Source organism: Caloenas nicobarica, chromosome 4, assembly GCF_036013445.1.
Source record: "Caloenas nicobarica isolate bCalNic1 chromosome 4, bCalNic1.hap1, whole genome shotgun sequence".
Taxonomy (NCBI): domain Eukaryota; kingdom Metazoa; phylum Chordata; class Aves; order Columbiformes; family Columbidae; genus Caloenas; species Caloenas nicobarica.
The window spans coordinates 6647655-6664089 of NC_088248.1; the positions used below are offsets into that span (position 1 = coordinate 6647655).

General features: G+C 41.5%; 1 protein-coding gene across 1 annotated transcript in view; it reads left to right on the forward strand.

Annotated features, from left to right (window-relative positions):
* Positions 1–15722, forward strand: part of ARHGEF38 (Rho guanine nucleotide exchange factor 38) — a 34882-nt gene extending 19160 nt beyond the window's left edge. The window contains exons 5-14 of the mRNA XM_065634600.1: positions 524–541; positions 5439–5638; positions 6154–6287; positions 7945–8049; positions 8939–9058; positions 11277–11597; positions 13146–13286; positions 14127–14325; positions 14503–14762; positions 15537–15722. Of these exons, the coding sequence (XP_065490672.1) occupies positions 524–541; positions 5439–5638; positions 6154–6287; positions 7945–8049; positions 8939–9058; positions 11277–11597; positions 13146–13286; positions 14127–14325; positions 14503–14762; positions 15537–15722 (1684 nt within the window). The remainder of the gene's footprint in view (positions 1–523; positions 542–5438; positions 5639–6153; positions 6288–7944; positions 8050–8938; positions 9059–11276; positions 11598–13145; positions 13287–14126; positions 14326–14502; positions 14763–15536) is intronic.
* The last annotated feature ends 713 nt before the right edge of the window (positions 15723–16435 follow it).

The following is a 16435-nucleotide window of genomic DNA, read 5'->3' on the forward strand; positions in this document are numbered from 1 at the left end:
TCAACACCACTCTGAAGAGGTTTCAGTTGATGTGTAGCCTACAAAACACTTAACAGCTTCATTGATTCTATATCTTAAAAGGCTGAAGTGTATTATTTCTCATTTAGAAATACATTTCTATTTAAAGAAAGTAGATAAGAATGTATGTAGAGTGTAAGAATGACAGGTTTAATTTTACTTTTTGTATTAAGGACTTGATGTTACTTACCATTGTTAGCACAGCGACCCAAACTTCCTTCTCTAACAATGTTAGGACAGAGCTGGGTCTTATAGCCAAAGCCACGTTTCTGACAATCCTTTCTCATTTGGGGCCATCCTTTCAAAAAGATATAGGGCCAGATTCACTGGTACCCTCTGGCTGTTTTGTGCAGTTCTGCTGACACATAGCAGCCATAAACCTAAGTTAACTGGCCAGTTACAGCTGCTCTGTGTCACTGAAGTGAACCTGGGAATCTGGCCCCTGATCTGTATAAATCCTTTTAGGAGGAGTCTAATATATGTTTTGTTTTCTTCTGTTTTGCAGAAAGATATACGAGGAAGAGTAAGTACTATGCCTTTCTTACATGTAAAATAATCTTTAAAATATCTTTATCTTCAGTATGCTTAAAATTGTAGATGGGGAAATTTTAAGAACACAAGCCTTTTGTGTCAGTATAACACATAGATTTTTCCAGGACACACATGATAAAGACTCTCTGTTTTAATTTCCCTAAGCCTGTCTAGTTTTCTAATTACCACTGCACTAGCTTTGCAGTATCTTTCAAAACTTGTGGTTGATGAAGCTATGTGGTCTTTGAAATGCAGACGCTCTGAAATAATTTTGCATAGGCTTCTGTAGACCTGCTACAACACACATTAGGTTCACAGGTAAAGCTATTTCTGAGGCGATGACCTCTTTGGTAGCCCTGTATGAGAAGTCCACCTTAGGATCTTCCCTGTGACAGTGGCTGGAAGAACATCAGAAAAGAGCAAGCTCATTGCAACACTTTGCCAGAATACTCACCCAGCCACCAATAAATTGTGGTTAAGGGACTTCTGTGCCAAATGTGACATCTTTGAAAAGCTATAGAGGAGAGTTTTTCACGGCGGTGGTTTCCGGACATCCAGCAGGCTGGGATCATTGAAATGCAGCATCTCCTGAAGTTACCTGCAGGGAGAGGTCAGAGGAGGGGTTAGCTGAACTGAAGAAAATGATTGCAACCCCAGACAGCAACGTTAAGAGAGAAAAGAGGAGCAAGTGTGGTCTATATCGGTAGGTGAGGAACACCTGTGAAGCCAGAGAATTCATTAATCCGTCAGTCTATCGCAGGTCATAAATAAGATCAGTGTAAAATAGACTTTGAAGGATTTGCATGTTGAAATTCTACAGCTGGGGTTTTCAAGCTTTAGTCAATATTAGGAAATAGTTTTTCTGCATTTTGTTTTGGTAAGGGACATTCTTGTATACTCCTGTCTCCCAAGGAGGAGCAAAGTACCCAGAGAGCCACAATAAGATCCTGTGAGACAGCAACACATATAGAAATAGCGCAATACTGGCAGCTCTGCCTTGCGTAACTGAATCAGAAATGAACACCCCATTTTCTCCTTCAAACAGTGTAGGATACACCTCACTTTCTGAGTTTAAACTGGCTCTTATAAAGCTGTGTGGAGTACAATGAGCCAGGTTTAGCTACAGTGCTCTCGCTGAGCTTCGTTACCTTGCCCAGTGTGGTGGCATTTGCCTTCCCAGCTGACCGAGGGGGCACTCAGAAATGCCATCACCTGCAACTCTGCTTAGAGGCTGCGGAGTCTCACCAACCCTTGGGCAGGACTGCACCCAAAAATCTGGTTAACGTTGAACCAGAAAATATGGTGTAAGTCACCCCAAAGGGTCTGTGATGTTGCTGCTCTGAGATTGCTTTTCATTCAAGCGTGATCAAGAAAACAATTACATAAATACCAGACAGTGCTGCCCTTTGCTAGCAGCTCAATAGGTTAAATTCTGCTTGGCTTAACAACTGTGCAGCCTCAGTGAATTCCCTGGGTTTGCATGAGGGTCTTAAGGCACAGTGAATTATTTGCCCTGCATGTCTTGTTCTAAAATGAACTGGTGCACAGTAAACCACAAAGCCCGAGACTTTAAGTCGTGCTGCAGCCTATGATGCCCATGGAACATTTCAAAACTGCCGAGCTGAACATGCCACCAGCCTCAGTCCTGCTGTACCACATTCATTGTTGTGTTTGCCACTGGACCCAGGTGCTGGGTAATGAGAGCAAATGAAATTAAATCCTGAATCACCTGTCTTTGCACAGTTTACCGCTATGTGTTTTTTAAAGAGGTGGGAATCTTTCTGCCTTTGTGACTTTGTTTTGTTGGGAGGAGAGAGGAAGGATATACTGTGAAACTCACTACAGTTAACTGAGCTGCATTTACTGTGGTGCTATGGTAATAATTAGGGGTGAGATTAGTACAGCTACATATGACATAGAATACTTGCTAAATTCACAATAACATGGGAGGGAAGGCTGAAGTAGCATCACAAATGAATTATCAACTCCATTTTCTGCATAATAGATGTCACAAGCTGTTATTCGCCTGTTACAGTTGTATGGCAAGGCCATGTCCTGCCAATGGGGTGCATTGTAAACAGGACTCAGCCATGAAGAGGGGCTATCGTCAGCTCATCTTGCTGGGGAGAATGAGATGAGTTGAACTTTGTGGCGTTTAGTGCCCCAGGGAGTCATTATCTTATAACAAACCTACTATCTCTTGAACCATATTGCAAGACTGTGTCATGCAGATAGGCGAACAGAGGGCTGTTTATCACTTGGGCAGCTGTCCAAAGTGCAACTATATAAAAAGAAGACACTTGAAGATTTTTCCATTCATGAGGCAGCTTTTAGAGATTTGCATTCATGGGGCTTTTCAGAGAAAACAATAACAATTTAAGATTTTTTTTTTCATCATTGCTGCCAGAAGCTAAAAGAAGGGAAAATAGCTCTCTATATTTAATGTAGGATACAGGGGAAATGAGGGGGATTGAAATGATGAGAAGGTTTGGGGACATCAAGAAGCCTTAAAAGGCATCTACTGTTAATTTTTTTCATGCAGAACTTTTTTTCCAGATAATGCCTGTGTGAGAGAGATGGTTTAAATATGCAGATGTCTCTTCTCAAAGGCATTCAAATTGTTAGTTAATTAGTCAGCAGTAAGGATTGGCTCTTGTACTTTTTACACATATAAAAGTGGGAATGAAAGCCTTTTTTTTTTTTTACTCTTCCTGCTGCACAAAACAATAGATGTCAGCCTGCAAAACCTAGTGGCTGTTCCCTGTTTTCTGTGCTTTCCTTCAACATTGTGTGATTCCACCTTTCCATATGCAGGAATCCTTCTTTGCCTAGCATTAACTCTTGCATGGTGTCACGGTCCATTCGGTGATGGACTCGTGATGGTTCGTTTACCTTGATCTCAAGGCGCAAAATTAAGGCAACCAAAAATGCCAAGGGGTTATAATTCAATCAAGCAGTGTTGCTTTATTAATTTGCCCGTAAAGCGGCACGTGATAGAAAGAGAGTAGAGGAAAAGGGAAAGGTAAAAAGAAAAGGCGGAAAATGAGGCTGGGTTTACCACCGAACGAGCTCCAAAGGCGTCCCTCTGGTCTCAGGTCCTGTGACGAGAGTCCTGCCGGTCCTCCGTCGTGGTTCAGGATCCTCCAGTGGGGAGATCTCCATGATGTCCCGTCAGGAATTGTCTTTTATGCTTCTTCACCTCCCCCCAGTCCCGTAGGTCGAGGCCAATCTCTGCCTTTATTGCGCAATCCAGGCTTAACTGCGCGGGCCCAAAGGGTCCCCACTTCGCTTGCCAGAGCCCGTCTGCGCCTGCGCTGCCTCGGTTCAGGGGTCTCTTACCGGTCCGCTGGGTGACCTCAAGACCCTTGACGAGCCTCTGCGCATGCTCTTCTTCGTTGGCCTTTGTTACAGGGAGGAGGTGGGGGGCAAGTTTGGCTCAGGCAGCAGGTGAAAATCCATCTTCTGGACAGCAGTTATTGTCCCTGGGTCGGAGAGACCTGCACAACACAATTCCTTGCTTCAGGCCTCTCTCCAAATCATTGTCCAGTTCTTTCAGTCCATTCTGTTCTCCAAGTCCCTGATGGCGACGTTCAGGCAGAAACTGTTCTTCGGACAGACTCTCACACATGGTTAACCTCAAACAAGCTTTTCACCTCCAAAGCAGCCTTGTTGGGCATGCAAACCTGACAATACTTGCTCTACTTTACTGCCCTTCACTCTGTTACCACCAGCTCATGCTCAGTTGCAAAGGGGAGGTCTGGGAGTCACAGGTAGTTCATACCAGCAATGGTGCTAGAGCGTTGTCTGGTTTGCTCAGGAACGTGCTGTAATGAGGAGACACAAGGCATGTCTACCAGGCTGCTGGACCCTCAGTAATGACTGACCCTGGCTCTAGAGCTTGGCCACATGGTGTTACCTGCTCCAGCGAGACCCCATGTTTCTACCATCCACGTGGAAGGTAATGAAGGCACATGTGGCTTGGTCCCTGTTTTCTCCCAGGCTGTTGTGACGGCCTGCAAACTATACAGCCTCTCCTCTTCAAGCCTAGAGAGTGTGAGCAAAGGAGCAAGCCTGGAGCTGCAGAGCATCCCTGTGCCTGCAGGGGAAGCTGTGGCTTTCCTACCCTCATCCTTCTGCCACCGCAGGCTCCTGCCTTGGTGTGAGGTGACTTCCAGCAGCTTGGATCAAGCCTGGGTGAACATTCTGTTCAGCATTTCCCCAGGCCAGATCTGGTACCCTTTGGAACCTCAGGCATTGTTAGAAATAACTTACTGGCAGCCAGCAAAGAAAACCCACAGGTAAAAGACAGTAAAGCTTAAAAGTCGCTATAGTGAGTTGAGAAACATTGTGAGAAGCAATGCAGCCGTGAACGGGCATCCCAGTTACTTGCAGCAGAGATATTACAGTTTTAAGCCTGAGGGGCCAAAGCAAGATGTAATGTCCCCACTCATGTGTTTCTCAGACTTCCTGTTTTTTGTTCTTCCACCTACATCTCCCTTCCTGGGTGTTGTGGTGTGTAAGTTGTACCACACGCACCCTCAGACTGAGTGGGACTGTTTCAGAGATGATGTCTGAGCAATAGTCTCGCAGACTGCTGAAAATACAGAAAACTCAGACCTGGCGTGTGTTTCTCATTGAGGGGGTGAAAGGAGGGGTTTGTTTACAACAGCCTGTGTTCCCTGACAGATGTATCTTATTTTTTGACTTAAGTGGTAATTGCGCTTCTATGACTCAGTGCAAAGCACTGCTCTGGTTTTGAAATTTTCTGTAGTTGAAAGCTCAACTGAAGGATATAAAAGGCAGCAGCTTCAATCGCTAGACAAAAATAATAAGTTTTTTGTCTTCAGGGAGTTTATCCTTATGTGACATTGTTTTTGTATAAATTACAGAGGAAAGCCCAATCTAACGGACATGGGATCTCTGATGATCAAACCAGTACAACGGGTGATGAAATATCCCTTGTTACTCTGCGAACTCTTGAATTCAACTCCTGCTTCTCACCCTGACCACAAGGCACTAGAAAATGCCCTTTTTGCTATGAAAAATATTAATGTGAACATCAATGAACTTAAAAGGAGGAAAGATTTAGGTAAGAAAAAGGCACAAAAAATTCTCCGTCTTTGTAGGTTTGGGCTGGCAATTACAAGAGAAGTTTCAACTCCAGTCATATCACTACAACAGTTTTTGGCTGGTGCTACCCACGTTGTGTAATACTCTGGGTTTCAAGAAGGTAACAGATGCCTTGAGGTCACTTGTCCTCAGCCAGCCAGTTATCTGACTGGTAACTCCAGAAATACGAAAATGATGAAAGAATTCTTGCTATATCCATGTTTATTGTCCGCAATGCAGTTGCAAACACTGATAATAATTAAGATGCTGTGATAGCAACATTTCTTATAGATTTGCCACGTTGAAGCCCTAACTTCACTCTTCCCAAGGCTAGTGTTGATAACAGGGTTTTCATCATCTCAAGCATTTTCACACAGGATTACAGCAAGTGACATCAAACTGTCTGCTCTCAAATGGTTTCATATCTGTGTGCCCATCCCTGTGAAAAGCCCTGTGAATACAGATTATTAGTGTCATGAAATTCTCTGTCTGCAGTGCTGAAGTATAAGAGGAATGATGATGATGAAACCCTTAAAGAAAAGTTTTCCCGACTGAATATCCACTCCATTAGCAAGAAATCCAAGAGGGTCACCAGCCACCTGAAAATACTGACGGGGGGAGAACCTCAGGTACTTACTGATCCAAATGCAGATTTGCTTGACAGCTTCAGTTCTGCTGTTGCACTGGGTGTTTTTTTAAAAACATTTTGGATATGGAGCTTGTGGTGTTGCTTTTTTTTCTGCATCGTTTATAAAGTCATTTTCTGACTGTCACAGAAGGCAGGAAAGATCTTTGTGATTGAAACAGAAAATAACGTAATGCGTTCTCCACCTTTTTCTTTTTTATCTGCGTTTCTCAGACTTCTGATCTTCAGCCAAGAGGAAGCGACTGGTAGTTTTGTGAAACTCAGCCTGAGATCAGCTTTTTGCCAATAGACTAGCAATAGTTGTTGTTGGTGCTGAGAAAACGTTCAATCCGTCTTGCTCCGCATTATAACATTCAGGTTCTGAATCTACCAAGGAAGATGATCAATACTTCTGATTAGGAAAGTCCATGGGGTTTGCCTCTACATGTGTAAGGACCAGGAACCGTCAAAACTGCCAGAGGCAAAGAACCCTGTGATAAATCTGATGGGTGTCAGGTGGCAAAAAACCCCCCACTCCTTCATAATTTTGACGTTGTAATTCAAAACCTAGCAGGATAAACATTTTCAGGAAAGCTTAAATCTAAATCTCAATCAATTACAACTGACCTTGAAAATGACACGCAGTGCACCTCACTGCATTAGATGGCTGATTATAGAAGGTCACTTGCCTTTCTAGATGTGACTTTACAAGATATTGAGTCTTTTTTCCTGTGGTTTTTTTTTTTTTTTTTAATCAGTGGTTTCCCCCTTTCTCTGATGCAAACTGCCTCCATTTTTTTTCTTCTGTTCATTTATTTGTACAGTGGAAATTTTTGTATTCTGAATGGGTCACTGGCAAGGCTATAAAGTCGAGAAAAAACAGGGAATTAAATCTGATTAAGAGGAGATGTGATTTTTTTTTTCTGTTGAAGCTTCTGTTTTCTGTTGTTTTGGGTGGTTTGTTTGTTTGTTTGTTTTGTTTAAGAAGCATTTTAAGAACCAGGATACATATATTAAAGATTCAGCTCTCTCTCCTGCTTGATTAGACTAAGAAAGTTCTCTAGTTCACATCTCTGAAACATGCCGTGACCCTTACAGCAAGACCACTGAAAAGGAGACTTGAGATTTCTCAAATTTCTCAAGTAAAAGGTAGGCAGAAATAAATGTATTTTCAGGTTTGGTTTTTTTTCAGCTAGCATTAAGAAGTCCAAGCCTATTTCCAGCTGCTGAGGTTTCTAGCAGGTAACAGCTCCACCTGCAGCCAGCCTGGGGGAAATCTCCCCATCACCCACAAAATAGCACCTGGGGAAGTAATGCCATGATGGAAAAATATCTTACAATTTTCACTATTGTTTCCTCAAACGGAGCAACAGCATACCGAAAATGAAGAGTTTCATTGGCACACGTGGGCGTGCTTGTAATAAAGCAACTCCCCGCTTCCACAAAGACTAAAAATTAAATTCTCTGGCATGTTGCCCCGTGCCTTTGACTTTTCTTGGATTTAAACTGGATCTTGGGAGAATTAGAGGCCGATCTGTTCTGTTTTCAAAGGGAGGAGTGCAGGGAAGGTTTGGGATTTTTTCCAGAAGTGCTCTGGGCGTCTTTTTCATTAACGAGGATCTTTCAGGCTGCTGAAATAACAGCACAAACATCTATTTTAGGTAAAAGATCAAACTTTTAATAAGGAAGAAAAGTTGTTTCAAAGTTTAGAGAAGACTCTGAAATCGTGTGTGAAGAACATTTCACTCTCCTCGCAACAGCTACAGGTAGGTACAGGCTTTTTTGAAATCTGTGGCCACAAACCATGTCTGTAACCGGTGTAACTCATGTATCTGCCACTGGTTAGGGAACACCACTTTATTTATAAGCAGGCCTGTCTACATCATAGTATTAAATAAATGAGCTGTGGTGTTCCTGCATTACTGAGCCCATGGCAAAGAAGTTTTGAATGCCACACTTCTGCATTTTTCCCCTTACACAAGTTGTTTGCATGCAGACCCACGGGTGCAGTGCAGAAAAGAAGGTGGTGTCTGGTGGCACAGTTATTACTTTCAGTCACTGTGTGAAGCTGTCATTTGGGTCATGCACATCTGCTGCAGTGCATCACCAGCTGCTTCTCATTAAACATGGAAGAACTGAGTTGCAGCCACATGAATTAAAATGTCCTAAAACATATCTTTTGGATGTGAGGGCTCCTTCCTTCATCCTGTTGCTAGGTTGTGTTGAGGGCTGGCGTTAGATGTACAGGGTGCTCAGGTGCTGTAAATGTCTTTGCTTTAATCCTCCTCTCTGAAGATGTGGGTTGGCTTGTAACTTGCCAGCTTTTCCCTCTTCTGGACAACTCACAACACAGTAGATGCACGAGGCCCCTCAGAGCATAAGTTTGCCCAAAACAGACGTGAAGGTTGTTTGAGAGGGCATAATTTTTTCAGCTGAACATTAACAACTTCGCTCTTAAATAGTGCAAATTGAAAATATACCAAGCACAGGAAAATGTTTTCACAGTAAACAGTCCCACAACGGCTGGAAACTGCGCAGGTACCAGACATGGAAAATAGTTCTATTTCAGTATTACTGCAGTATCTGCATGACTGAATGCAGTATTTTAAAACAAATAGTTATAAAGTTTCATCTTGCTACCATCTTCTCATTTAGGATTCCATACATCTGGCTGCACAGGATATAATTGGGCTTCAGGAAATCTTGCAAGACAAAGATGACGTTGACGAATGTTTGAAAAAACAGAACAACACTGCAAATCCCTGTGAAGACCTTGTAAGTTTATGCTTTATCCAGTGTTACACAGCTACTTGTATGTGTGCGGAAACAGGTGTGCGTGAGGAATACTCAGGACAGAAAAGAGAGAAAAAGAAGTGGGAATCCGTTGGGAAAGATGAGTGGGTTATTTGGTTGAGTTTCTGTAAGAAATAAGATAAAATTCAGTGTAAGTGCACTGTGCTTTTCCTAGACGAGCTAAAGAAAATTTCTCAAGGTAAATTCTGGGTTTAAACTAAAATATTTGTGCTAAATTTGCACGTTTCACTTGAGCTTCAACCGAGAGCAGCAGATCTTTGCTTTGCTAATTTTGTTACCAATACTTGTGGTTTTAGAGTGACTTCTGTGATCTTTGTTGTGCTCATGAACTATTAGCTCCTGGAATCACAGATCTGTGAAAATCTCAGCTTTATTACCTTTTCAGGTAAATTACTATCCTCATATAAGGAAACCATGAAAAATCTGGATATAGCTCATAAGAATTAAAAAGCAGTTAAAAGAAAAGTTTTTCAACTAGTCTCTTGCTTTCAGGGTCCAAATGAACTATAATGCCTGGCTCTACTAAGATAGACTAAAATGTCTCTTCCAAATGGGGTAGGCTGCTTCTCCAAACAGCTGCTCAAGCTGGAAAAATTCAGAGGTGGAGGTTTTCTTATACTTTCCTATGCTTGTGCTGACTAAAATGTAGCCATTTAATCCTTTCCAAACATTGAAAACAGAGTCTGCCAAGAAACAGAAGGATCTTTGATAGACCACATCCTCCCAGATAATGACAGGGAAGTAAGATGTATTTCCTTTCCTTTGACGTTTCTGCATTTAAGAAGAATCTCAAAAATTAACCTCAATAATCAGAAAGATATTTTCAATGTCTTTACAATGGATGAGTGCATGAGGTGCAGAAGAGTGCCCCTCTGTCATTGCAGTGGTGAGTGTGTCCAGTCTGGAAGATGCCTCATCTTCAGAAACATCAAAGAAAAGTAGAAGCAATTCCACAAAAGATGAAACAGAAAACTTTTTCAGAAAAAAAATTGCAACTCCTATTGGCTCATGACCCAGCTATTCTGAAGGTCTATGTAATTTTAAAAAAACCCCCAATATTATTTGTTTTAACTGTGGACATTGTTATTAACCATGTTTATTTCTACTTATTATCTATTTACTTCTGTGTCTCAGATTTATAAGATCACAAGGATTCTCCATCCTAAGTTCTTTTAAAAAAAAACTTTAGTGCTGACGTTGCATGATGAGTAGATGTTCTCACTGAACAACCCATAGTGTTCTTCACATTTTCCTGAAAGGGTATTATCAATAGAGATAATGGGCTCAGGTTAATTTTTTTTTTCCTTTGTGCATTTGTCAGTAATGAATACCTTCCTCCCTCATTATGTTCTAAGGAAAATTTTAGGGCAGAACTCCACAATAGCCTCTTCCAGAAATCAGGTCTAGCAATGTGGAAAAACTGGTTCCCTAAACACAGCCCAGTTGTTTTCAGGGGTAAACAAAGTAAGAACTATCTACCCACTGCACATCATCTTGGCCTTGGGAGAGCAATTCTGGTGCTACAATGGATGTGTCCTCTACTGCAATGTGTTACAGAGGGTGGAGGGACAGCTGCTCTTTTATTCTCACATTCAGCCCAACAACTTAAATCACATAGAATGTCCAAGAGCTTTAGTACGCTGATGAGTTTCACTCGCTACAAGCCTCTGATGTGTTTGAACAAATGACTTACAAAAATAAATTATATTTCATGCAATATTAATCCCTTGAGACAATTAGAGACTAATGGAAAAGTCTGAGAAAGACTTTGCTTTTTTTACCAGGTGTCTAATTCTGTTGGTTACTAGAGATAAAACCGACAAGCATAACATAATTTAATCAAATCAAGTGATGGTTTGTGTTTGCTTAAACAGGAATTGAGTTACAACTGTTTCCAGAACAAAATAAAACAAAACAAAGTGCTTTGTTAGCATTCAAGTCTGCAATACTGCTATTTAACCAGACCTCATTGCCTCTAGACTGGATATGGGCATGGTCCTTCCAGTTATAGAAATCCCAGTTTTATTGGACCACTCTAGCTCATGCTGGACTCCACTTGACAGCAACGCTTTGGGAAGAGTAATTAACAGGTTGCTTGACAGGCTGCCATCAGGCTTAACCTGGGTCTGAAGAATGGCGTGAATAAAGTGGTAAGCAGGTCTGGTTTATACCTTTCCAGATGGCTCAGCTGGACAAGCTTGTTTTGACTCCTCTCTCAGCACTACAAGCCTTGTTTCCAGGCCCACAGAAGCTCATCCAGAAGCGCTATGACAAGTTGTTGGACTACAACAGCTGCCTTCAGAGGTCAACAGGAGAAGAGCTGGACCTGGCAAAGAAAGAGTATGAGGCTCTAAATGCACAGCTAGTGGAAGAACTTCAGGTATTCAACAGAGTGGCCAAAAAGATTGTGTTGAACTGCTTGTATTTCTTCATCACCCTCCTCAGGAATATTATGTCTGCAGCACTTCAATCACATTCTGCTGTGGTGGTGCCTGTTCCAGTAAGTACCTTAGAAACAGATGCAGCTCTGCCTTTGTCTTTTTTCTTTCTGTGTGATTTCGCTATGCTTATGTAGTGGACACACCTGCAAGCTACACTGATTTCGTTTGTTCTGCGGAGCATAGTCAGGTTTAGGGGTTTCTTTTTTCCTCACAGGCTCAGCAAAGGTGAAGTTCTGAACCTAATTTTTGGCAGGCCTGGACTTTTAACTGAGAATGATCCTAAAGCAGCTGTTCCAGAGATAGTAATGGCAAGAACATTACAGTAAAGCAAAAAGGAGGCAGCTGCTAGCATTTTAGTCTTTGTTTCTTAGCGTCTACTCAGAGTAGCCCAGAAAACGCAGGAAAAGAAATTCTAAGAAAGTACATGAACACTCCTGTTACTGCTAGATCTGCGGAGTCACAGATGACTGCAAAAGATAGACAGGTTAGGAGATCTGATTAAATAATTTCTATCAAAAGCAAGTTGATTTTGAAACCAAATATGCTGCAGAAGCTCCTGCTGACATCTCTAGGCCAGTAAAGAACAGCTTTATTGAGCCAAAGATACCAAAGACGCCTGAGCTACACAGAAGGGCATGAACTCCTCCAGCCCACTCTACTCTTTCTGGGCACTGTGATAATTACCTGAAGATTGAAGTTGAGAAATTATTCTGAATTTGTATGAAAATCAGGCAGTGTTTCAGTTTTGTTGTACTTTTGTTTAGAGGAATTGAACCCCCCCTGAGAACAATGCCTTCCACACCTCCAAATCCACTCACCTGAACTGGAACAAGATGCTATATAGGAAACCCATTGGATCCAGGCAATTCTGGAGTGTTCTTTTCCATCAAGGCTTGAACACAGCATTTCATTGTCAGGGGCAGATGAAAAATTAAGAAAGAAAGGTCAGGATTGAAACATAGAGCTGAGCCGTTTAATGGGAAAATGAAGGCTTTTCTTGCACAAAGAAATTGCATTGCTGTAATTTGACCATTACATGTTTCGAAAGCTGTTGTATCAAATATTGTTCTCTATGAGGTTCTGCCTACAAAATTACTTTAAAAAAATTTCCTATTTACATCAGCAAATACGTTCGGGGTTAGGCATAGACCAAAAGCACTTCCTCAAACACCACAAATCTTCAGCTTAGCCAACTATTTTCAACCTGGTGGCAGCACCCGGTTGCAAACACACGGCTGTACGGTAAGCTGCTCCGAGCCTATAAACAGCACATTGGCCACTCTGATAGCTCCTGAAATGCACATTTGTATGTGAAAGCAAGTGGCTGAGTAGCCTGAGTGCAAGGCTGATCATTTTCATCACTGTTTAGAATATTTTTCAATTATTTAACTTGCAATGTTTTAAACCTAATAGCAATCACTACAAACTTTCTTTAAGCAAGGACCTTTCTTTCCAACTCGTACCTAGCACAATAAGGGCTCTACAGAAAATAGCAATAACTTGTCAGATTTCCTGACTCCTAGCATTCAGCCCATTAAATCAAATCTGCACTCTCAAATCTCCTTACTATTTTGTTTATGAGATCTAACCCACCTTTGTGTTTGCAGCTGTCTTCCTCAAGCATCTGTGAAGTGCAGAATCAGTTGATGGAGAAGGTTCACAAGCTGAATTTTGTAAAAGAAAACAGCAGTGCAACCTTTATTGAGAGAAAATTGAGCTGGGATAAAAAGAAACCTGTCCCTTCTCCAGTGAGTACCATACAACCAAATCATGTATGAAGCATCGTCTTTTGATCACAAATCTTTTGAAACAAATCCATTTTTATGCCACCTAGAGGTTTGGGCTTGTTCTCTTCATTGGGGTTGTGAATTCGGTTATTGGAACGAAGCTGTTCTGTTGACTGGTAACTTCTGAAGATTTTTCACTCTCTTTTCATGTTATTATCTCAAAAATCCACTTGAAATTATCTCTGATTATCCTTAGGTCTTTAAGCACATGTTAAGTCTAAGGCTGTATATGTAAACTTTGATCACTTTTGTTAAATACTCTTACAGTGTGTCTCAGTCTTCTAATTCAGAACATTTTGTTTCTCTCTCCGCTGTGGTTGTGTGTACTAGTGTTTACACACATATACACACATACACTCCCACAGCAAAAGACTGAGAAAATCTAGTTTATATGTGACCTTAGCACACCTCAGCCGATTTCTGGATTATGAGGTTTTTTTGGTGGTACTACATATGAATTCAAAGATCATTGCTATGGAAAAACAACTACGCAAGTGACAGCTCACATAGTGAACACAGGCTCTTTGAGAGCAGCAGACAGAAATGTTTAATTAGTGAAATTCCTACATTTCTTTAAAATCTGCCCTTTATTGTCCACCTATTAACATAGTAGTTGGACAGGTCCTTGCTGCATATGCAAAGGAGATTTGGCTACATAGAGCTGTGTAAGTAACTCCTTGACCTGTATGTAAAAGTGTTGGGTCAGTTGCCACATGCAGCCCATGCTGGTTTTTATGCATCCGTGTTGCTCTAGAAACAGCCTCCGCATCATTCCCAATGAATGCTTTTTTTGCTTTTCAGCTCAAATCCCCACATCAAACAGAAAGCCATAGGTCCAAGCTATTGTCTACATACGGCACAGAATTGCTATACCAAGCTAAGCGCAAGTGCAACGCCACACAGGAATTTGATATTGATTTGCATGAAGGAGAACTGGTGGCTGCTGTGGAGCAGAAGGACCCCTTCGGAAGTACAAGCAGATGGCTTGTTGACACAGGGAGTAAGTTCTCTACACAAACACCCCAACAGCAGCTTCCCTTTGGGATATTGATTTCTTTTCACTCTGGCCCCATCTGTTTGCCTCTGTCATACTGACAACTGCATAACATGGTTGGTTTTGAAATGGTTTTAGCAGTATTTTCCTGTTTAATTTCTCTCTTTTTATTCTGGTGTCTAGTCCATAAAGGGTACGTGTATTCCTCCTTCCTGAGGCCTTACAATCCAGCCAAAGTGCAGAAGGACATGGCAGAAAATGGCTTCGGTGATGACGATTTTGATAATATCAGCCTCTTTGTCTCTTCACGGCCCTCCGCTGACAGCAACACAAGAAGTCCAGGGTACAAGAAGAGTGACAGCAGCTCATCTCTTCACTTGTGTGAAAACCCCACAACTAATGGCACAGGGACTGATGTTTTTCAGGATATGGATGATCAGCATGTAAGTATAGTACACACTGTGCCTGTCTTCTTGTTTTTCGTGCTTCAGATCTAGGGCTATACTGCTTATAATTTAAATGGTTTCCTTTTACACTGTAAAAGATGCACTAATCTGTCAGTATGACATGGGAACTCATTATCCTCTGCTCTTTGTCTTTCCTAGATAGCTATGAGGTAGGAAAAGATGACCAGGCAAACTGTGAGTCGCAGTCCTGTCTCACAGAAAACACACCATTGAATTATCCAGCCCCACGTATGACACCTCAGGGTTCTCCTATGAAATGGGAACCTGCAAAATAACTCAGTTTGGGAGATTTTCCACTTACTGTTGATGAGAAAGATGTGGCATTGCTGATCAGCAAGGCACAGAACTGACCTGAATACCACATTTCAGTACAGGAGCTTTAGGAAAGGTGATTCTCCCTGAGGAAATGTTGCTGGAAAAATCTCTGTCCAGTCCAAGGCCGCTTGGTGTGACAGAAACAGGCACTTGGTGTGAGCTGAAAACCTTACTAGCGCAGTAAAGTGATGAGGACTTGGAGCTTGGTTTGTTCCCCCCCAAGCAGAATTCCCTAGATCCTTCAATTTTACTTTTTATGTTGGCCCTGGTCATTGTAGTCTGTCTAGCAATTACAGACCATACAGTTATGCAGTAGTTTGTATACATTATTACAATTTTTCTGTATATAGAATTCATACTAATGCACAACGACAGAGTATGATGTGACTACATTTCTGAATTCAGATGTTGGGTTTTGTGGCTTTCCTTTTTCAGACCTTCTATGCTGTTTATGCATTTCAAGCAAGAAATGATCAAGAACTCAGTCTTCAGGAGTACCAGAAGGTTAGGATACTTCGGTTTTCTGACCTGAGGGGCAATAAAGAATGGTGGCTAGCAGAAGCAAAAGGTCAGAAAGGATATGTACCATCTAATTATCTCGGGAAGATGACATACGCTTAGGAACAGAAAGGCCCATTGAGACAGTTTTGCTGAAGTAGACAGAAAAATCATCTATTACCGTTTGTAGCAAGCAAGGCAAACTCACAAGTGATTGACAGAAGCCACGGTATCTGGTACAGCACACAGATGATATTGAGAACCTTTGTCCTCCAAAAGCCATCACCTTTTCAAGACCTGAGGGAGGAAATATTTAACAGGAAGACTGATGCTGATTAACAACCTGAAGAGCTTGCTTTTCTACTACCCCATAATTTTCTCTTTTGTCAAAGAGTCCTATGTCAAAAATCAACCTACAAGTACAAGCCACAGCTAAAATTATGTTTTTCTTCTATGATATTTAGCAAATAATATTCAGGAAGAAGAGAATTAGCCTCAAAAAAGGAAAAATTCAGTCTTCAGGGATTTTGTAGTTCAGGCTGAATTGTTCCTGAACTCTTATCTCAATGAACATAGAAACATCTTAAAACTTGAGCTTTTCGGTTGCCTATTTTTATCCTTGGACACTCCTGTAATGAACTTTTTCCAGTAGAGATTATTGGAGTGGGAAAAGAAAAAGGGTTTCATTTTTGTAGGGAACATTTCAACTTTAAACATATCAAATTTGGTGGTACCAGTGGCTGGTTCCAGGGAAGAAGGTATGTTTAGTTAAATATGGAAATGGGGGGAGGGGAAGAGGAGGCAGAAGAAACAGGTACTGTGAAATAAAGTTACTT